Source organism: Capra hircus, chromosome 8, assembly GCF_001704415.2.
Source record: "Capra hircus breed San Clemente chromosome 8, ASM170441v1, whole genome shotgun sequence".
NCBI lineage: Eukaryota > Metazoa > Chordata > Mammalia > Artiodactyla > Bovidae > Capra > Capra hircus.
Window position 1 is genome coordinate 77,754,185 of NC_030815.1, and position 23,938 is coordinate 77,778,122.

At 38.7% G+C, this 23,938-nt stretch overlaps 1 protein-coding gene across 13 annotated transcripts in view; it reads left to right on the plus strand.

Annotated features, from left to right (window-relative positions):
* The window catches only part of NTRK2 (neurotrophic receptor tyrosine kinase 2), a 402,024-nt gene that overhangs the window by 41,410 nt on the left and 336,676 nt on the right, over positions 1–23,938 (plus strand). For all 13 annotated transcript variants that reach the window (XM_018052429.1, XM_018052423.1, XM_018052430.1 and 10 more), the window contains 2 exons: positions 3,057–3,125; positions 6,250–6,404. In XM_018052429.1, coding sequence (XP_017907918.1) covers positions 3,057–3,125; positions 6,250–6,404 — 224 coding nt within the window. The remainder of the gene's footprint in view (positions 1–3,056; positions 3,126–6,249; positions 6,405–23,938) is intronic.

Below are 23,938 nucleotides of genomic sequence, written 5' to 3' on the forward strand. Positions count from 1 at the left end.
TCTCTACCCCTGGGATATACTGATTATCTCTCTGAATTTTCCCAACAAAATAAAAGTATTCACAAGAGCATCTGTTTCACTTTGGGCTTTAGGGACATTCAGTTGGATCCTGTCTGTTCCTTTTATCATTCCTCTCCTACACTGTGCTTATTAGTACCCCACGCTGACTGTCCAGAGCCCCCTAGGACTGATCCCTGCGTTTATTTCTAGGTGCCTTTAATTCCAGCAGTCCCCGAGAACTCAGAGAACTGTGAGAAAAACCAGAATTTGTGTTTTCCAGGGGCTTTGCAGAGGTGCTAATTAGCTCCTTTGCAAAAGTTCTATAATCAAACAGTAAGAGGATTGTTGATTTTTTTTTTTTTCCTCCCCTCCTCCTCCCTTTTGGCTTTTGGCCCCAGTAATAAGTATGGTTCATAAAACTCATCTTGCTCCTGGCTCTGGGCTGTGCTGCTAGCAGCTCGACAGGGCAGCTACCCCTGTGCTGGCTTGCTAGCTGACCTGGAACTGTGACAATGAGCATGTCCTCTTTCTTTGCGTCCTCATTCCTCATTCTTCTTGGGAGGAAAATAAGGGTTGTTGTTTTTTTTTTTTTCCTTCAGAAGAATGGGGATTTGTGATGAAGATGAAAACATGTGTGCCTCACAGGCTGTGGAGAAGACACACAGAGTAACTTGTCAATGTATTATACTGTAGTGAAACCCATTCGTAATTCACGTTCCAAAAGAAAAGATTTATGTGGGCACATTTTTCAACTTTCCTCTGGATTATTTTTTCATGTGGGTGAGCACTTTACACTCAGTGTGAAGAGAAAAGATGCCAGCATAGAAGAAAGAGGGCATCTTGGTGTGAGTGAAGTTTGAATGAGAGGAAATCTCAATACAGAATTAAGCTGGAGGTGGCCATGTGCCTTCTTGAATTATGAGCTGCCAAAGTAGCATTTTCTTTATCCATCCACTGACTAGTGTTAGTTCATATATTAGCTCCTCCAGGTCCTTAACTTCTCTCTGGAGGAAACTGGCCAGACATACCAGGAGACCCTGACCCGTGATTTTGTGGGATGGACACAACACGCTAGCCTCAGTACAGCCAAGATTGCTCTCCCCTTAGCTCTCCCATATTTACCTGACTCTCAGCCCCGTGCTCACTTTGCTAAACTGGAATCATACACTGAAAGGCTCATTGCAAATTGTTGAAGGCTCAGCTGTTTTGTAAGAGCTAATATTTGTTTTACATCCATGTTACTTATTTAAACACATGTCTAGAGGCCCAAGCATTGCATTCTTTTGAAATAAATTTGACCAATAAACAAAGGCACAGGAGTCAACTGCCAGTATTAACACTTTGAATTACCCAGCTCAAGGTCTCATGGCACTGAACACTGGAAACTAAAGCTCCTCTTTCATTAAATAAAACTATTAATATATATTTGAAACATGTCAGTAAATTTGTTAGTATTTTTAGTCACAAATAGGACATATTTTCATTGTCTGGATGGTCCAAATCTTCAAGTGATATGTCACTAGACTATTTGTTCTGGACAAAATCTGAGATATTCTTTGTTTATCTGGTATTTTGTTTTTATTGTTCTCGTGAAATTGTTTGGTTATTTGGAAGGCATTTAGAAGCAAGCACATAGAGTTAATCAATAAGATTATCTTTTCGATTCAGTTCAGTTCAGTTCAGTTCAGTCACTCAGTCGTGTCTGACTCTTTGCGACCCCATGAATCGCAGCACGCCAGGCCTCCCTGTCCATCACTAACTCTCGGAGTTCACTCAGACTCATGTCCATCGAGTCAGTGATGCCATTCAGCCATCTCATCCTCTGTCGTCCCCTTCTCCTCCTGCCCACAATCCCTCCCAGCATCAGAGTCTTTTCCAACGAGTCAACTCTTCACATGAGGTGGCCAAAGTACTGGAGTTTCAGCTTTAGCATCAGTCCTTCTAAAGAACACCCAGGACTGATCTCCTTCACAATGGACTGGTTGGATCTCCTTGCAGTCCAAGGGACTCTCAAGAGTCTTCTCCAACACCACAGTTCAAAAGCATCAATTCTTTGGTGCTCAGCTTTCTTCACAGTCCAACTGTCACATCCATACATGACCACAGGAAAAACCATAGCCTTGACTAGACGGACCTTAGTCAGCAAAGTAATGTCTTTGCTTTTGAATATGCTATCTAGGTTGGTCATAACTTTTCTTCCAAGGAGTAAGCGTCTTTTAATTTCATGGCTGCAGTCACCATCTGCAGTGATTTTGGAGCCCCCCAAAATAAAGTCTGACACTGTTTCCACTGTTTCCCCCTCTATTTCCCGTGAAGTGATGGGACCGGATGCCATGATCTTTGTTTTCTGAATGTTGAGCTTTAAGGCAACTTTTTCACTCTCCTCTTTTTCTTTCATCAAGAGGCTTTTTAGTTCCTCTTCACTTTCTGACATAAAGGTAGTGTCATCTGCATATTTGAGGTTATTAATGTTTCTCCCAGCAATCTTGATTCCAGCTTGTGTTTCTTCCAGTCCAGTGTTTCTCATGATGTACTTTGCATGTAAGTTAAATAAGCAGGGTGACAATATGCAGCCTTGACATATTCTTTGATTAGGATGTATTAAATTCAGTTAATATTCAAAATTTTGTGTGTCATGTTAATATTTCAAAATATTCATGATGCTCTTTATTTTTGAAGTATATTTTCATCTAGTGAGTTTTGCTTTAAATTTAATTTAGTTTAATCCTCCTATTAACTGTTCAGAAGGTCAAATATCTCTAGAAGGTATATAAGTTGGTTCAGAATATGGGAAAGAAACTTTTGGGTAAAAAAGAGATTTCAAATAGACATTATGAAAATTATAAACCCCCTAACCCAACCCTACATTCAAGCAAGAATTATAGCAGAGGCAGGAAAAACTAAGCTATCACTCAAGGTGAAAGAAAGAGATTACTGGATCTAAGTAAGGCAGGAACCATGATCAAACAAAATTATGTTTTGAAAAAAAATTCTAAATACTTTATTCCAGAAATGTATGCTTGTAATTCACATTTAATGTTTTTGATTCCTTTCAGCAATTTTACCCGAAATAAACTGACGATTTTGTCTAGGAAACATTTTCGTCACCTTGACTTGTCTGAGCTGTAAGTAATAATTTTGTATGGCATTTGCGGAAAATAATTTCAAAGGGAAGTGTAATTAAGTATTTTTAAAAATAAGCGATGCTGCAGATCTATTTTTATATCAAAATTTGAAAATGAGTTGAAAAATGATTTCTTAATTGTGGGCTGTTTTTTTTTATTCCTTCACTAGAGTATGATTCAGCAGTAAAAAAAATAGAAATCTCAATAGTAATGTATCATTTTTGATGAGTTTAAATGTTGTTTTTACATAAAGGACTTGTTTTCTAAAGGAGAGGTAAAGACAAGGGTTTTGTGTGAAAAATATGGCTACACATCTCATAGCATTGGTTTGGTTTTTGTTCTGTCCAGTCCCTAATGGAGAGCAAATGCATTCAAGGAGGAAATATTAATACCAGTGGGCAAAACCAGCAGGCACTGTTGGCTTATGCTCCAAATGACAGTGCCCACTGGCCCTTAATGAGCACTGGAGTAGAGACAACCATCTCCCTACCCATCTATCTTTGTGAGATTTCCTACAGGGTCGGTCACTGCATTCAGGATTTATCCTCATGCCTAAATCCCTTTTGTTGTAAAATGATAGGAAAAGCATCAAAATTTATTGATCTTTGATAGCCAGCATTTCCCAGTGTGCTGAATTCTTATTCATTTATTTATTTGGCTTTTCCAGTTCTTTTAGTTGGGATCTTTTAGTTTGGGCACGTGAGATGTGGTTGCCTGATGAGGGGTTGAACCAGGGCATTGGGAGCTCCGAGTCTTAGCCACTGGGCCACCAGGGAAGTCCTCTTACTTGTTGTGCTGTCACTGTGAAGCAAATATAAACTGTTGACATTCCTACCCAAAGAACCCTAAGGCACAGGGTATGTGTGTCAGAAATGAGCAAAGGTGGACCAGGTCTTTGAATACTAGGCAATAACTTTTTCTTAACCTATATGTGGACTGGGATGTAGGGTCCACCTCTATTCACAAAGAAATTGTGCAGATTAGAAGATGCCACTAGTAGAGCAATACCAAGTTAATGAGTTAGGTAATAATGAGAGTTACATGGTGGCAACTCTTTTGGAATAAACATAGTCCAGAAAGTGGCAACACTGGTTTTCTAACCCACCAAGAGTTTAGTTTAGGATTAACTGAGGCTTCTGTTGGCCAGTTTTAGCAATGAAGCCTGTGCACGCGTGCTCAGTTGTGTCCAGCTCTTTACGACCCCATGGACTATAGCCCACCAGGCTCCTCTGTCTCTGGAATTCTCCAGGCAAGAATACTTCAGTGGGTTGCCGTTCCCTTTTCCAGGGGATCTTCCCAACTGAGAGATTTATCTTGGGACTCCTGCATTGCAGGTGGATTCTTTACTATCTGAGCCATTTGAGTTAGGTTTCTAACTTAGGGCTGGGCATACAAAACTTAAGGAAGATATGTGAAGTAGAGTAAGCTACTCAGTATAAAAATTTTGAGCATCGCTACACAGACTTTTCGTGATGGGTTAAAAATTGGATTCTGGTTTCATTTTCACATGTCTCAATATTCTCCCTGTAGCATTTGATCAAGTCACTCAAAAACTGTTAACTGTGTGCCTGTTACAAATCAGACTAACATGACATTAGGCCATGGGGATATAAGGAGAAAGGTTTGTGCATTCCAGGACTCTGCTATCCAGTAGAAGAGGTAGAAGCCTAAACAGATTAAGTCTAACCTGCTCTAACCATCACTGCAAAAGAAGTCTGCTCAGTGTGTGAGAGGTGCTGTGTGGTCAGATGAACTCTGGTGTGCTTATAATTGAAGATCCCTTTGCTTCTTTATTCCTTCTTAGTTTTTCATGGATTCAGAACACCAGGAAACAACTTAGTTGGGGTTTAAACATTGTGGATTTCAACTGCATATTCCATACCTAGTAGTGTCAACTCTTATTTTGGTGTTAGAGGGAGATTTGGAGGCTGTCAAGCCAACACAAATTAAATGAGTATGCCTTGACCACATTTTCCCCAAAGAAACTCCTGGAAAAGTCTCCAGGGATTCCCTGAGAGTCTTAGAATCCAACCAGAAAACCACAGGAGTAAATGATGTTGCAAAGCCCAGGTCCTGTCCTCAAGGAAATCTCAAGTATTGTGGTTAATGCCAGGCAGAGCCTACATAATGATTTTAAATGGCCTCATTTAAAGGCTCATTTCCATAAATGGAAGTCATCTTAAATAGGCCACTGAGTATTATAAAAAAGCATTTAAAGATTTTTTTCTTGTGGTTTTTATTTTCCTCTTGACTACTTCCTCCTTTACCAATCACAGGCCACAGGAGTCCAAGGCAGCATGGCTGAATGGTGGCTTTCTCTGTGAACACCCTCTGACAAGGGGCTAAGTAGCTCAGCCTGTAGCTCAGTTGCCCTTGCTCTCAGAAAGCCTGAGCTTGGGATGTGCGCAAGCATGTGAGTGTGTGTCTGTGTGTTTTTATGTCTGTGTGTGTATGAGAGAGAGAGAGAGAGAGATGTCTGAGAGCTTCCTTCCAAGTTCCATCAGTCACATTCACTTCAATTTGACTTTCTTGCACCAGTCAAACTGGACTGTGATCGCGTCATTTGGAAAGCTGGGAGTATACCCTCCTGGCACTCACACTTTTGTCTTGTATTCATAATCTCATTTTTAATTCAGATGAAACTTCTCTGTCCTCCACTGAAGTTTGAACTTATTAAGTGGTAACACTTGAATCTCTAGCCTGCTTAGAAATCAGTATGTTGATGTTCCTGAAAACTCAACATTGGCTTTTTCCCTTAAGATCTTTATAACCGTGTAATAACTCTGATAAATTTGTCATGGCATCTTATTTTTCTCCATCTTATGAGACATTGTTTTCCGTACTACATTATGGTTATTTCTGTTCCTATATTGTTTCCCTATGTGTCTGAAAGGTCTTACATCACTTTGCATCCTTTAGCCTCTATGGGGGTGTTTACACATAGCAGAAGATCAGTATTCAATTAATGAGTGAATAATAAGTAGTTATACTATAAAGATGGATGTGTCTTCCACAAATTGCCAGCTGGAAGGAATTCATAATATTATTAGTGCTTTGTTAAACACTTCTATAGCTAAAACTGAGAAAGAGAAGGCTGATTGGATTTCATTTTTGTTCCATGTAGGATCCTGGTGGGCAACCCATTTATGTGCTCCTGTGACATTATGTGGATCAAGACTCTTCAGGAGACTAAACCTAGTCCAGAAACTCAGGATTTGTACTGTCTGGATGAAAACAGCAAGAATATTTCACTGGCAAACCTGCAGATACCCCATTGTGGTAATATACCTTTAAATCAATGAGTTCTATTTGCTATTAATTATCTAATTGCCATTGTGTGATAGAGAGGCTGTGAAGGTTACCATTACCCAGATTTTGTCTATATGCTGTGGATGTCTCTCCTGGGTTGGGCTACTTTTGTGTGCTGTAGCTGAGAGCAACGTTGCTGAGCATTCTTTGCAAGTAGAATGTTAATGCTCAGTGGGTGATTTTAAGCATGCAGAAAAAGTGTACACTGTTAGTCCTTTGTTTCTTTGTTCATTTTTCTGTCCATCCATCCATCCATCCAAAAAGTATCTGCTGAGAGTGTGGTACTTCACTAGCCATATATATTTGGTTGGCTCCCAGGCTACGTAGAGCAGGGATCCCTGACACTTGGGACTGTGGACCGCACAATTAGAAACCAGACTGCACAGCAGGAGGTGGGCAGTGGGCGAGTGGTCAGTTCTCCATCAGCTGCTCCCCATTGCTCCCCATCACTCTGGCATTACTGCCAGAACCCGCCTCCCCACGACCTCACTCTGTGGAAAAATTGTCTTCCATGAGAGTGATCCCCGGTACCAAAAGTGTTGGGTACTGCTGATGTAGAGGAAGGATCCCAGGGGATAATGTGTCCTGGCAGCATATGATTCAATACAGAACATTCCCTTAAACTTGTCTTTCTGCCAGATGTCAGTGTCTCTCGGTGGGGTGCCACAAATGTGCCCTTAAACATGCTATCTCCCATGTCTGGGTTTACAGTCTCCTTTAGTCTTGTCCCCCATTTCTCTCCCCAGCATTTGTACTTCCAGAATTTAAAAGGGCACCATATCATAAAATTATAGCTCTGTGAGTGCCAGTGTGTTTACAAGAAAGGAAAATCCACGAGTTCTGGTTAGGATTTTACTGCTGAGGGCTCTTGGAACATACCTCTGCAGTACCCACATATGCATATTATTCCTCTGTTGAAATTTTGATCAGTCAACCGGTTAATCAGTTTACAATTAGATGTGATCTTCTGGCCCAGTGGCTGGTGACGCAGCAGACTGTCATGTAGCACCTGGTTCTCTTCCGAGGGGAATCTGTGTATTAACCATAAACTTTCAAGTCTTCATTTTCAGAAGAGTCTATTGTTTGGAGTCAATTTTTATTTAAGGATAATATAACTGCTGCTCATTTTTAATGAAAATGTAATAAAGGAATGATAACCATTTGTTTCTTTCCCCGAGAAGTCTTAGAAGACAGCAGTTACCTTTCCCCAGATTTTTGTTGTAACGAGGGCCCTTTGATTTCACAATGGGGAATAAAGCTTTGTCCCTTGTCAACTTCTCTCAACTTTCTTTATTAGCCAGTACTTTAAAAAAAAAAAAAAGCTTTTAATATCTATCTTTTCCTGATAACTGTTCTCTATTCTGGTATAAATTTGTACCACCGAGAGGAATCGCCTAGAGGGACAAGAAATTGAATGTTGAGTCACCTGGCCACTTGGCTAGCTCCCAAGTCCCCACAACTATTGTGGCCACACTGTTTCAGTAACCACTGAGAGGGCAAAAGGGAAAGCATCTGACTCCTGCTCTGATTTCACAAAAGGCTCTTAATAGACGTCTGCTTTGCCCTTGCCTGAAACCAATTCAATTTTTTTTTATTTTAACTTTTGACCATCTTGTCTTGAGAACATTCCTGTAATACACTCACCTAGTGTGTTGTTGATAGACCATTGTGATTGGGGTAGGGGAGGGATAGCAGTGAACTGGTTCTAACGTTTCCTGACCAATTTGTCAATTTTTAATATTTTTGAATTTGTTTCCTACAAATTAGTCAATGAACTCTGTACAAGAGTGAGGCCTTGAATCTACTGCCAGAGGGTGTGTGTTTGGTTGACTGATTAAGACTGAATGATTACTTTTATGGTAATATTCAAAATTAATTTCAATGTCAACAATGCTTTTCATAAAGCAACATTAGAAAAGATGAACTGATAGACTTTTTTGTATGTGTTCTTAAGCTGTTATGTTCTTTCTCTGCTGATTTTTACTTTCTTTCCAAAGATTTTTTTCTTATAATTGCACAAATACTATTAATACAAATGTTTGCAAAAATAATTTCCTACATTTACATATTAAACTTGTCTTTTGCTTGTTTGTGATCATTCAGATCAGTAACCTTAGATCTATCATATCTTTTTAATCCTTGTGTGCTATTCATGGTAGAATATATCTTGATTATGTTAAATTTTCCATATTGATGGGTATTTCCCATTTTATTACAAAAGTATTTCAACAAGTATCCTTATATATAGTCTTTCTACGTACATGCAGATGCAAAGGCTTTTCTAGAGTACATAGTAGGAAACAGAACTTTTGGTTAATATGGTTTGTACATTAAAAAGTGATTGTACCAATTTATAGCCACCTTAGCAAAGTGAACCTTATAGCAAGCTTCTTATTTTTTGTATCTCTAAAAAAATGGTATGTCATTACTTTTTAGTTTGCATTTTCCTGATTGCTATTGAGCATCTTCTGTTGTTTGGACGTTGCAATTATTCTTCATTGAATTGCCTACTTATATCTTACCTATTTTTCTATAAGATTATTCCCTTTCCTTCCTTTTTCTTCCACTGATACTGGTCATTGTTTTATTTTTCTTAATTGTTTGAAAGTTATAAATTGTTTCTGTATAAGCTATATAAGGCCAAAATATTTATCACTTACTTTAAAATTATCAAAATATTTATCACATACTTAAACATATTTTCTGTAAGTATCCAGAAAGAATACCCCACAAGATGAGAAAAGATACTTTTACTTCCCTGTACTTTCACCTCCCTTCTCTCAGATTGTTATTGCGTGAGATTTTATTTTTAGATTGTTACTTGAGTTTTTGAGGATTTACTATTTCTTTGTTATGTCCTGGAATTTGTTCCACTACTTCCTCTTGGAGTGGTTTTTCTTTTTGCTGGAGTGTATCTTCTAATATTTCTTTCAGATAAATTAAAAAAAAAAATCTTCATGTTCTTGCCCAGTGGAAAATCAGCCTGTATTTTTTCTTCTCATTGGAACTGGCCGAGTGTAAAATTCTAGACTCAAGATAACTTCCTCAGATTTTTGCAGATATCACCATGTTTTCCCTGTGTTCAGTATTGCTGATGAGAAGCCCAAGGCCAGCCTGATCCTTCTTTCTTGATAGGTAGCCCATGCTTTTCTTTTTTCTCTAGAATCTTCTAGGATTTTCTCCTTATCCATGTTATTCTTAAATGTTACTACAGTGTAACTAGGCATGTGTGTGTGTGTTTAAAATTTTATTTTGTTTGACATTCAGTGTACTTTTTCAGTGTGAGTATTCACATCTTCAGTCCTGGAAGAATTTTCTAATTTATTTAGATGGTTATTTACACTCTGGCTCCTCTCTCCATACCTCTCACTCTTTCTATAATACTTTCCATCTGCCGGTTCTTTTGTGGTGCATAATGGGGGCCTGTTCACCCACTACTTTGCCCTTCAGCTATTTCTCCAGCTACTGAATTTTTCCTTCTGCCAATCAATTTTTAATTTCTGAAGTCTCTAGTGGTGCTTTTTTTTTTTTTAATGATTGAAACACCCTTTTCCATATAGTGTTTCATCTTATCTCTAGGGTATCCTCAGTACCTAGCATGACTGATTTTCTCTTGTAAACTTCCCGTACTAATTGCTTCTACCTGGGGGCAGCTGCAGCAATTGTTGGATGGTGTGCCTGAAGTGGGAGGGCCAGGGTGGGATGAGGAAAGCTTATTCCTCTTGTCACTCCTACTTGTTTTCCTAACCAATAACCCCGTGGCTTGGTGGAGGGGAGGCCCCATTGTGCCTACAGTCCACCTGCAATCTCAGGTCAGCACAGCAGCCTCCCTGTTTTGTTGCAGTACATACTCGTGTTTATTTGGAGCTGTGCTGTTTTTCTTTAATTTCATTTTCCTACTTCCTTTTGTTCAGCAGTTTCTCATAGTTCTTATACAGCAATACAATGGTTTCTTATTTTCCAATATGGTTGTGTATTTTTTTTTAAAAATCGATGTAATTTCTAGAGATTTGAGATGAGAGGGAGAGACTGAAGTCTGGGGCTTTGTCACGTATTAATTTTCCTCACAACAGCTTCCCAACTTTGGTTCTTTAGGAGAAGTTAGATTGAGCATCAAATTATTCTAGATTGTTGGATTTAAATTCTGTCTCTGAAATTCCATGTTGGATAAGTTGGATAATATCCTCAAGTCTTCAAGTCTTATTTAAAACATGCATTAATGGTCAGTTGGCTTTTCTTTTAGGTCTCACCCTCAGCAAACTTTTAAAACATATCTATATATCTATTGTGTTTAAGTCATGGATTGATGGAGTTTATCTTATTGCCATTTTTTTTTCTATGAATCTTGTTAGCTAACTCTAAGAGTAACTCACAGAAGTATGGGCTTATGTATTTCATCATTGTAAACCCAACAATTTGCCAGTAACTATGGCCATTGCATTTGGTTTGCAACTGGTAATACTTTAATTTCAATAAAAAAGAGCTATTGGGATTTAATTTTTTTGTAAGGTGGGTTTTCTTTAAAAACTTCCCCTTTTAGTATTGCTTTGTGTAAGCATTGAGGAGAGTGAAAAAGTTGGCTTAAAGCTCAACATTCAGAAAACTAAGATCATGGCAGCCGGTCCCATCACTTCATGGCAAATAGATGGGGAAACAGTGGAAACAGTGGCTGACTTTATTTTGGGGGGCTCCAAAATCACTGCAGATGGTGATTTCAGCCATGAAATTAAAAGATGCTTGCTCCTTGGAAGGAAAGTTATGACCAACTTAGACAGCATATTAAAAACAGAGATATTACTTTGTCAACAAAGGTCCGTCTAGTCAAGGCTATGGTTTTTCCAGTAGTCATGTATGGATGTGAGAGTTGGACTATAAAGAAAGCTGAGCACTGAAGAATTGATGCTTTTGAACTGTGATGTTGGAGAAGACTCTTGAGAGTCCCTTGGACTGCAAAGAGCTCCAAACAGTCTATCCCAAAGGAGACCAGTCCTGGGTGTTCATTGGAAAGACATGTTGAAGCTGAAACTCCAATACTTTGGCCACCTGATGCGAAGAGCTGACTCATTTGAAAAGACCCTGATGCTGGGAAAGATTGAGGGCAGGGGGAGAAGGGGACAACAGAGGATGAGATGGTTGGATGGCATCACCGACTCAATGGACAAGAGTTTGGGCAAGCTCAGGGAGTTGGTGATGGACAGGGAGGTCTTGCTTGCTGCAGTTCATAGGGTTGCAAAGAGTCAGACACGACTGAGTGACTGAACTGAACTGAACTGTGTAAGCATTATATGATGAACAGATTCTCTACATTTTAAAAATTATTTATTAATTTATTTTTGGTTGTGCTGGGTCCTTGCTGCTGCATGAGGGCTTTTTCTGTAGTTGTTGCTAGTGAGGGCTACTCTGCGTTGCAGTTCATGGGCTTCTCAATGTGGTAGCTTCTCTGGTTGCAATGCACAAGCTCTAGGTGCACGGACTTCATTAGTTGTGGTTCACGGGCCCTAGAACTCTGGCTTAGCAGTGAATGGGCCTAGTTGCCCTGCAGCATGCGGGACCTTAGTTCCCGGACCAGGGATTGGACCTGTGTCCCCGCCTTGGCAGGCACACTCTCAACCACTGGACCACCAGGTAAGTCCCCAAACTCGCTCCATTTAATAAGCAAAAACACATCCTCCATGGTGCCTGATGTATCCCTTGAACATAACAGTCACTTGATTAATGTTTGCTGAATTGTTCAATTAATAAATGCATGAACCACATTATATTAATGATCAGATTGGACTAGATATTTTATATAATGTTCCAGATATGTCAGTGAAGTAGAGATGAGTTAAACATTTATATTTTTCCAGCCAAATTATTCCATATTTTAGCACTTTGCAGTTCCCGTTGAAATGTTTGTCATTTTTGCATTTTAAAAGAATATCCTTTCTTCTTTCTCCTCTGCCCTTAGTGATTGAGTGAGCTCAGTAGGCAAGGCTGGGAAGTTGAACTGCACAGTTCCCGTTCCCATTCACAGCACAGTTGAAATGTCTCACAATATTTTTCTAACAGCCCCTCCTGCCGTGAATTACTATAAATTTATTCATGCTGTGAAACATGTTGTGGTCTGTTTCTCCACCAAGTCCCTTTTAACCTTAGGAAAACTATTAATTACAAGGCAACAAAACATATTCATGTAAAATTTCCACATTAATCAGAAAAAAGGGGGGTACTATGAGCAGTAGTTCTGAAGACAGAAACTGAATCACACAAGTGCTAGTGAAGAATGGTTCTTTTTCCAGACTGTGCTGATTTATTACTCCACATAGAAGTGTTCCTGCTACCTCTTTTAGTGTTTTCAATGACAGTATTTATAACACTATGTATTCTAAATTCTTGTACTTAGTTCCTGTGCATTTGGTTGATCTTTAGTGATTAGTTTTGCAGTCCAGACCTTTTGGTCTTTTCCCATGGCTGGATGTAATTACTACAAAATAGAGTACTTTATACTTTAATTTTTTGGTACTGTAATTATGATTTAAATCTCTGGAAATGAGTGTCTTTAGGAGGTGTTAATAGTGGATGAAATGCTTGGTTCTGAGCAGGCAACAAATGTATTTAAAAGGCAGTGTTCTTTTGGGTCAAATCCCTCAATCTATTTTACTGGTAACCAGTTACCATAGAACATGCTGGCTCCACAGTGAATTGTTGTTCACTCTCTCAGTCATGTCTGACACTTTGTGACCACATGGACTGCAGTATACCAGGCTTCCCTGTCCATCACCAACTCCTGGAGCTTGTTTAAACTCATGTCCATCGAGTCAGTGATACCATCCAACCATCTCATCCTCTGTCGTCCCCTTCTCCTTCTGTCTTCAGTCTTTCCCAGCATCAGGGTCTTTTCTAATGAGTCAGCTCTTTGCATCAGGTGACCAAAGTATTGGAGCTCCAGCTTCAGCATCAGTCCTTCCAATGAATATTCAGGACTGGTTTCCTTTAGGATTGACTGGTTTGATCTCCTTGCAGTCCAAGGGACTCTCAAGAGTCTTCTGCAACATTACAGTTCAAAAGCATCAGTTCTTTGGTGCTCAGCCTTCTTTATGGTTCATCTTTCACATCCATACATGACTACTGGAAAAACCATAGCTTTGACTATATAGACCTTTGTCAGCAATGTAATATCTCTGCTTTTTAATATGCTGTCTAGGTTGGTCATAACTTTTCTTCCAAGGAGCAAGCATCTTGTAATTTCAAGGCCACAGTCACCATCTGCAGTGATTTTGGAGCCCAAGAAAGTAAAGTCTGTCACTGTTTTCCTTTTTTCCCACCTATTTACCATGAAGTGATGGACCGGATGCCATGATCTTCGTTTTTTTGCATGTGGAGTTTTCAGCCAGCTTTTTCACTCTCCTCTTTCACCTTCATCAATAGGCTTTTTAGTTCCTCTTCACTTTATGCCATAAGGATGGTGTCATTTGCATATCTGAGGCTATTGATATTTCTCCTGGCAATCTTGATTCCAGCTTGTGCTTCATCTAGCCTGGTATTTCGCATGATGTACTCTGCATATATGTTAAATAACCATAGTGAATAAAAGCTGATAATTCCAGTTCAGGGTTGAATGTCTGTGCAGTTATTATACAAGATACCCTTAATAGTCCCATGGATTGAAATTAGGTTTGCCTTTGATTTTTTCATGATTTATAATGGCAATTTCAATTTTCCACTTTACCAACCTTTGGACTTTTAGTGTAGAGCCTCCTTATGGTACATCAACAAAATAATATCTATGTTGTGAAAGGTTAGGTCACAGGTGTCCAGGAAGAGAGGCCTGTTTCCTTGAGGTAAACTGATGTTAATGACTTATTTTTTGTTTACTTTTGTTTCCACTATGATTTATAGTATGCATATTTCTTTAGCATATATGTATATACTCCTTTTTTTGTTTTAAACCAGGAAAACAGACTGATAGTAATTCAGCTTTGTTAGCATTCACAGAAGATGAAATGCTATATTAATACTCCATGTATAATTTAGATTGGTAAACAACTTTATTTCCCTAGCATCTTAGCTAGATTGATTTTTTTTTTTTCTGAAAAACATTTACAAAGTCTAGTTTACTGCTTTACTTCCTTTTATTAGAGACTGGTTTTTATCCACTAAAATACAGCAAGCCATACAGTGGACCGTTGCTTTTCTTTATCTTCTTAGAAGGCAAATAAAGCTGTTTTTTCTAAGCTGTCAGCAGCTGTTCAGATTTTTGTTTTTAGAAGTTTTGTGGTTGCTGTCACTGTCATGACAGCTCACACAAGCCTAGAAGCATAGCTTCCCATTTGAGCTTGGAAAGTCACTTTGCTAATTTTCTGTCATTTTGCAACCAGGTGTAAAGCAGCCACTTCTAAATAGGTCAGGCTCATTTTGGCTTCATTCCTGGCAGTGAAATATATATGTTTAGGGGACACAAAAATAGGAAGATATGCCAAGAAGATAGAAAGTGAGTGGAGAGAAGACAGAAAGCAGGGAAAAATCATAATTTACTTGAATATTTGTATACCCATGGAGTGATGATCTAATAAGAAATGAACAGAGCTCAGGCTCACTAAAATGAGGTGGAAAAGAACATAATCCAGACCTGCAGATGGATATTGAAATTAAAACCCAAACTTGACCCATCTCATTTATTGCAAAGTTGAGTTGATATTTCAAAAAGTTTAGAAGTTAGTTTTCCTCGATTATTAGGAATTGAGAATGCATGTACTTTGAATTAGTGATCTAGTCAATATTATCAATTTTCAATAAGTGTGCACCAGTGTATGAAGCAGTGTCGATGGTTGTTGACCTGGATGTGGCTGGAAAGGGCATACCAGCCAGCAGACCTCAGCAGCAAATCATCAGCTATCCAGTGAAAAGGCTGACTTTCTTTAGATCTGTGCTTCCCAAGCTGCTTTAACGTGCATGTGAATCACCAGCAGTTCCTGTTACAAAAAAAAAAAATTGCTTCTTGGGACTTCCCTGGTGGTCCAGGGGTGAGGACTCCATGCTTCCATTGCAGGGGTCATGAGTCTAATCCCTGGTCAGAAAACTTAAATCCTGCCTGCCATGCAATGCAGCTCCCCCGCAAAAAAACTGCTTCTTTTTCCAGCAGGTATGAGTTGGGGTCTGAGAGTCTACATTCTAACAAACACCTTGTTCCATACACTATACTTTGAGTAGCAAGGGTTTAGACATGGGTCTTGGATTTTTGCTTGTACAACTATTTATTCTTAAACCTGACAGGAGCTTGAGTCATCATCTAGCCCACCAAACTTTTTCCACCCTACATTCTGTGCAGCTCCTAAGTCCTTGAGATGCTCTGTGTATGAAAAAAAAATCCACAATTAAAGAAATAAAAAACTATAGAAAATTCTATAAATCTGATGTTCACTATGCACATTAGTATATTAAAAGCTAAGAAATCCTACTCTAAAAGAACCATTTAACTTCCATTGATCTTATAGTTCCCATGATTGTTTGAGTACATTTCATTTCTTTGTGATATCATACTATGGCTTTCTTATTTTTATTTGAAGAAATTTAACAAAATGTAAGATATGCACATGTTTAAATTCAGATGTACCAATTAAAGCTAAATATTCATATTAATGTTGGTAATAACAGTAATCTTGCTTGCTTGCGTAGTCGCTCAGTCCTGTCTGATTCTATGACTCTTTGGACTATAGCCCAGGCTCCTCTGTTCATGGGATTTTTCTGGAAAATACTGGAGTGGATTGCCATTTTCTCCTCCCGGGGATCTTTCTGACCCAGGGATCAAATCCACATATATGTTTTCCACATTACAGACAGGTTCCTTATCCACTGAGCATTTGGGGAAGCCCAATAACAGTAAATCAGTTCAGTTCAGCAGCTCAGTTGTGTCCGACTCTTAGCGACCCCATGGACTGCAGCACTCCAGGCCTCTTTGTCCATCATCAACTCCTGGAGTTTACCCAAACTCATGTCCATTGAGTCAGTGATACCATCCAACCATCTCATCCTCTGTCCTCCCCTTCTCCTCCTGCCTTCAATCTTTCCCAGAATCAGGGCCTTTTCAAATGAATCAATTCTTTGCATCAGGTGGCCAAAGTATTGGAGTTTCAGCTTCAACATCAGTCTTTCCAATGAATATTCAGGACTGATTTCCTTTATGATGGACTGGTTGGATTTCTTTGCAGTCCAAGGGACTCTCATGAGTCTTCTTCAACACCACAGTTCAAAAGCATCGATTCTTTGGTGCTCAGCTTTCTTTATAGTACAACTCTCACATCCATACATGACTACTGAAAAACCATACCTTTGACTAGATGGACCTTTGTTGACAAAGTAATGTCTCTACTTTTTAATAAGATGTCTAGGTTAGATAACTTTCCTTCCAAGGAGCAAGTGTCTTGTAATTTCATGGCTGCAATCACCATCTGCAGTGATTTTGGAGCCCCAAAAGGTAGTCTCTCATTGTTTCCATTATTTCCACATCTATTTGCTTTGAAGTGATGGGACCAGATGCCATGATCTGAGTTTTCTGAATGCTGAGTTTTAAGCCAACTCTTTCACTCTCTCTTTCACTTTCATCAAGAGACTCTTTAGTTCTTCACTTTCTTCACCATGGGTCATGGTGGAAAGTTCTGATAGAATGTGGTCCACTGGAGAAGGGAATGGCAAGCCACTCAAGGGTGGTGTCATCTGCATATCTGAGTTTATTGATATTTCTCCTCACAATCTTAATTCCAGCTTGTGCTTCACCCTGTCCAGCATTTCTCATGATGTACTCTGCATATAAGTTAAATACGCAGGGTGACAGTATACAGCCTTGATGTATTATTTTCCTTATTTGGAACCATTCTTTTGTTCCATGTCCAGTTCTAACTCTTGCTTCTTGACCTGCATACAGATTTCTCAGGAGGCAGGTCAGGTGGTCTGGTATTCTCATCTCTTTCAGAATTTTCCAGTTAGCTGTGATCCACACAGTCAAAGGCTTTGGCATAGTCAATAAAGCAGAAGCAGATGTTTTTCTGGAACTCTTTTGCTTTTTCAATGATCCAACAGATGTTGGCAATTTGATCTCTTGTTCCTCTGCCTTTTTTAAATCCAGCTTGAACATCGGAAGTTCATGGTTCACGTACTGTTGAAGCCTGGCTTGGAGAATTTTGAGTAATATTTTGCCAGTGTGTGAGAAGAGTGCAATTGTGTGGTAGTTTGAGCATTCTTTGGCATTACCTTTCTTTGGGATTGGAATGAAAATTGACCTTTTCCAGTCCTGTGACCACTGCTGTTTTCCAAATTTGCTGGCATATTGAGTGCAGCACTTTGATAGCATCATCTTTCAGGATTTGAAATAGGTCAACTGGAATCCCATCACCTCCACTAGCTTTGTTCATAGTGATGCTTCCTAAGGCCCACTTGACTTCCCATTCCAGGATGTCTGGCTCTAGGTGAGTGATCACACCATCCTGATGATCTGGGTAGTGAAGATCTTTTTTGTATAGTTTTTCTGTGTATTCTTGACACCTCTCCAGTAATAACAGTCATAGCTAATACTTTTTAAGGGCTTTATATGTACTAGACATTATCTGGAATATTTTCCATAGTATCTTATTAGCCATCCTAAAAGCTCTAGAAAGTAGATGTCATCAGTATCCCTATTTCTAGATGAAGAAATAAAAGCTTACCAAGTCTTACAAATAAACAGGTAATGAGTGAGTTTGATTCTAACTGACATCTGTCTGTCCAGGGTCTTAACCAATACATTGATGAGTTGCCTCCTTTACTGGGCTCTTCCTGGCCTCAGAGGTGTCTGTATGTCCAGGCAGCTAGTCATCTCTTATCTCTAGTGAGGTTTCTCAGAGTGTAAAGGAAGACAGCCCTGAAACTTAAATCAGGATCCCATTACTGAAGTGCTGGAAGCTCTTGGAGGCATTGCTGAGCTTTGCTCTGTACTTGTGCTGATTTCAAATCTTATTAAGCCAGGAAGTAGTGCCTGGCAAATGGTTTATCCTGCCTTGGCTATTCATGCTTCCCAATTCATTTTTATTGTGCTAATTAAACCTCAAGTGATATTTCAAGTACAGATTGTTTTTTCCATTATTGAGTCTTTGGCCAGCATATTAATGCTGTAGAATTAACGTGAGTCAGATGCTTACTCATTTGTGGAAGACTTTACATTTAAAAGATCTAGACTTGGCCAATTTTTCACAGATTCCTTTGGAAACTGCTATGACAGGGTGATACAATTTCTCTGTAAATAAAGGAGATTCACTCTTCCCTCACAAATAAATGCATAAGTATTTTTTAAATGAACCAAATTTCCAGATTATGGATATGTATTGGTATTTATAGTCTGTGCTAAAATGGATATATGCAGTCTGGGAAGATAGTGTGTTATATGGTGAACACCTTCATCTTTGAGTTCAAATCCCAGGTACTTAGGCAACTTTGGAAGAGGTATTTGACTTTTCCAAAACTCACATTCTTTATTAATTGAATGAGAACAAATACTTCAAGTTTGGTTGTAAGAATTAAATTAACAAAAATATTCAGTACTAGATAAGACTTCCTAGTACAGTTAATGCAGAATAAACATTACTGCTAGTACTGTAATTAAGCAAACATGTTTAGAACTGTTAATCATATAAATTTAGGCTTGAAGGGAAAAAAAAAGCATGGTAGATTTTACAGGGGAAATTAAGATTATGGCATAGCATTCTCTGCTGAGAATCTCTATTTTAACCTCTTTTGTGCTTGAAATTTCCACAGTTAGATACATTTGTAAAAGGTAGGAGATTTATACCACTGGTTTATGTTTGAGGTGCCAGGAAAGGTGTCTGTTGATGGAGCCAGCTAGTGCGGAGCTCAGACCTTAAGAACAAGCACCATGGCAAGCCCTGGCTCTGTGGTTTTTCCAAACTCAGCAGATTAATCTATAAATACAAGAAAATGGGAGAGAAGTCAACAAACATTTGTGGTTTTGCAGTTGCAAACTGGGAAGTAGGTGGGTAAGTAAGTGACTGACTGAAGGCTGAAAATACTGGTTACCAAGTTAGCAATGGGGAAAGCCAAGAGGAGAGCTTGATTTGTATTGCAGAACTTCTACCAGGCTCAGGAAGTGAGAGTTCAGTGTAACACTGAATACAGGAGAGTGGTTGAAAGATTTTTGTCCCGTACATCCCGGGTGTATATGAACTAGAAGTTTGTTTTCTAAAAAGGATAAAACAAAGATCATGAGGAACTCCAAGTAGAGTTGAGGCTGTGAGAGTCATAGAATGATGGGTTTACATACAGCTGTTTGCTTTACACCACTTTGCTTTTCTGAAAGAAATCTGAAGAAGATTTTTGCTTGTACAGAACAAGGCGAAGAGCGAAAATGGCATTCAGCATTTGTTTTGCAATTAAGCTGTTAAGAGGCAGCAGGTACCCTGAGCAGTGTGAGTGGCACCACCAAGCTCCTTCCTGGGAACTACACTCAGCATCTCCTCAAGCCACCATAGCTTTGAGCTGTGTCTGTGAGAATCTATGCTTTATCTTTTTTTTTTTTTTTTAAATTTTAAAATCTTTAATTCTTACATGCGTTCCCAAACTCTGTGCATTTGTTAGCAGGTGTGCTAAGGTTACTGCTTCTTTGCTTTATGTCATTTCGGCTTTCAAAAGGTTTCATAGAAAGGTTCTGTTTTTAAATAGCCAGTGCTTAGTCGCTCAGTCATGTCCAACTCTTTGTGAACCCAGGTTCCTCTGTCCATGCAGATTCTCCAGGCAAGTATACTGGAGTATGTTACCATCTCCTCCTCCAGGGGATCTTCCTAACCCAGGGATCGAACACAGGTCTCCTGCATTTTGGGCAGATTATTTACTGTCTGAGCCACCAGGAAAGCCCAAGAATACTGGAGTTTTAGATAGCCTATCCCTTCTCCAGGGGATCTTCCCGTCCCAGGAATCAAACTGATATCTCCTTCATTGCAGGTGGATTCTTTATCAGTAGAACTACCAGGGAAGCCAGAGAAACCTGTATTTCTAGTTTTCTTCCTCTTCTGAACAGGACACTGGAAGAGCATTATCTGAATAATCTGACCAATACCATCCAGAGAAGGATTTAAGGATACTGACACTAGGAGGTATCCATTAAAGAGGCCAATAATAGTGAAACTCTACAGTGATACTGGCAGTTAATATGTAATGATTCTAGTGCCCCATTCTTAAAGATTAAAGAACAGCCAAAGATCACAAGCTGTTTGAGAAAAGCTTATATTAAAGACAAATACAAAACATCCAAAGAAAGAAAAAGTTGCAAGAAACAAAGCTGATTTAGACCGAAGAAAAATTCATAAGAAATTATCATTAATGTCTCATAGATATTAGGGATTAGAAGAGATCTTGCTTCTATGAAATAAACACAAGAGTGTTAATAATAGCAGACCATTCAGGAACAACAACAACAAGCCTTGGAAACTAAAATTATGACAGAAATGAAAATATCAAAAGAAAGCGTGTAAGGTAAATCTGAAGAAATTTCCCCATAAATAGAGCAGATAAAAAAAGATAGGATACAGGAAAGAAAGGTTTAAAACAGATGGGCTACCCAGTAAGTCTAACCACGAAATGCAGATCTAAGTGATGAGAAGGCATTACGTCATAGTTGAATTGACATCATTTTTTTCCTTTCTTAGTGGTTCTTATCACAGTACTACATCCTACAGTTAATGCGGTCTTAAATTTGATAAAATATAACTATTACAGTGTTACAGCTATCAGTAAGGTTTATATATTTATAGTAAACTTCATGTTTACATTCAGACAACAAAACTTCATAGCGTATGGTAAGATATGAACATAGAGTGGTATGAATGTAGTATGGGCATGTAGGAGAGCTGTCTTTCTGTGTGAACATGAGCCTAGTTCTCATCTTGCATTGTGAAAGGCCAGTAGATTATGTTAAAACAGAAAAACTAAGAAGCAGCAATATAAGCACAGTATTTAGTGATACAGAGATCAATACCCAAACGGAAGTTAAAAGAGATGAAATGAGTGCTTCTGGGGAACAGGAAATAGTGCCACATGGGTACTGTTTTTCACACGGTAGTTTGAATATTTTCTTTTCCCCCCCTGTGTTTGTAGTTGTTATATTTTTCCTCAGTTTTATTAAGATATGACTGACAGACAGCACTGTATAAGTTTAAGGTGTGCAGCACAATTTGATTTAAATACATCATGAAATGATTTTAACAGTAAGTTTAGTGAAAATCCATCATCTTATATAGATACAAAATTAAAGAAATGGAAACAATTTTTCCTTATGTTGTAAATTATATCTCTCGTAGTTACTTGTAACTGCAAGTCTGTACCGTCTGACTACTTTATTCAATCTCCCCTCCTTCCACCTACCCCCAGCACCTGGTAACCACAAGTCTGATCTCTTTTTCTATAAGTTTGCTTTTTTGGTGTGTTTTTCAGGTATAAATAGCCTACAATACTCTATTAAGTTTCAGGTACACAGCATAGTGTTTCAATATTCTATACATTTCAAATGATCACCATGCTCAGCCTTAGTTATGTTACCATACAAAGATATTACATAATTATTGACTATATTGCCTACACTGTCCTTTTTGTACATTTCAAACCTGTCGATATTTTGCAACTGGAAATTTATGCCTCTGAATTTCCCTCACCTATTTCTTTCCTCTCCTACCCCACTCTCCACTGGCCACTATCTGATTTTTTCCTATATCTGTTTTTTTTTTATGTTTGTTTAATTTGCTTTGGTTTTTAGATTCCACCTATAAGTGAAATTATACAGTATTTGTGTTTCTCTGTCTGATTTATTTCACTTAGCAAAATACTAAGTCCATCCATGTTGTCACAAATGGCAAGATTTCTTTCTTTTATATGGCTAGTATTCCATTGTGTTTATATAGCACATCTTCATCTTCATCCACTGATGAATGCTTAGGTTGGCTATTGTAAAAACAATGCTGAAATGGACATAAGAGTGCAGATATGTTTTCTGATTAGTGTTTTTGTTTTCTTTGGATTAATTACCTAGAAGTTAAATTGCTGGATTATATGATAGTTCTATTTTTAAAAAATTTCAAGGAGTCTCCACACTGTTTTCTATGATGGCTGCACCAATTTAAATTTCCACCAACAGTGCATGAGAATTCCCTTTTCTCCATTCTCTGCCAACATTTATCATGCTAGTTCTGCATAATGTGAGGTGTTATCTCATTGCGGTTTTGATTTACATCCTGTTGATTAGTGATGTTGAACCACTTTTCATGTGCCCGTTGGACATCTGTAGTTCTTTGGAAAAATGTCTATTTAGATCCTCTGCCCATTTTTTAAATGGTTCTTTTTTATGTTGAGTTACATGTGTTCTTTGTATACTTTAGATACTAATCCCTTATCAGGTATATAGTTTGCAAATATTTATCTGTTCAAAGGGAAACTTTTCATTTTGCTGATAGTTTCCTTTGCTTTACAAAATCTTTTTTACTTTGTTGTAGTTAAATTTGAGCTTCTCTGGTGGCTCAGCGATAAAGAATCTACCTTCCAATGCAGAAGACATGCGTTTGATCCCTGGGTCGAGAATATCCCCTGGAGAAGGAACTGGCAACCCACTCCAGTATTCTTGCCTGGGAAATCTCATAGAGTGAGGATCCTGGCAGGCTACAGCCCATGGGGTTGCTAAGAATCAGGCATCACTTACCAACTAAATAGCAACAACAACAAAGTTACATTTATTTTCTTTTTCCCCCTTTATTAAAAAATTTTTTTTCTAAGACCAGTATCAAAGAGTATATACTGCCTGTGTTTTCTTCTGGAGGTTTATGGTTTTAGGCCCTACATTTAAATCTTTAATTCATTTTGAATTTCTTTTTGTTCATGGTATAAGTAAGTAGTCTAGTTTTGATTCTTTTGACTGTAGCTGTTCAGTTTTCCTCATACCATTTTTTTGAAGAGGCTGTCTTTACTTGCATTATATATTCTTGCTTCCTTTGTAAAATAGTAACTGTTGATATAAGTATAGGTTCATTTCCAGGTTCTCACTTCAGTTTCATTGATCAATGTGTCTGTTTTTGTGCCAGTATCATACTCTTCGTGGAGAAGGCAATGGCACCCCACTCCGGTACTCTTGCCTGGAAAATTCCATGGACAGAGGAGCCTGGTAGGCTGCAGTCCGTGGGGTCGCTAAGAGTCGGACACGACTGAGCGACTTCACTTTCACTTTTCACTTTCATGCATTGGAGAAGGAAATTGCAACCCACTCCAGTGTTCTTGCCTAGAGAATCCCAGGGATGGGGGAGCCTGATGGGCTGTCATCTGTGGGGTCGCACAGAGTCGGACACGACTGAAGCGACTTAGCAGCAGCAGCAGCAGCATACTCTTTGGGCTTCCCTGGTGGCTCAGATGGTAAAGAGTCTGCCTGCCATACAGGAGACCCAAGTTTGATCCCTGAGTTGGGAAGATCCCCTGGAGAAGGGAATGGCAACCACTCTAATATT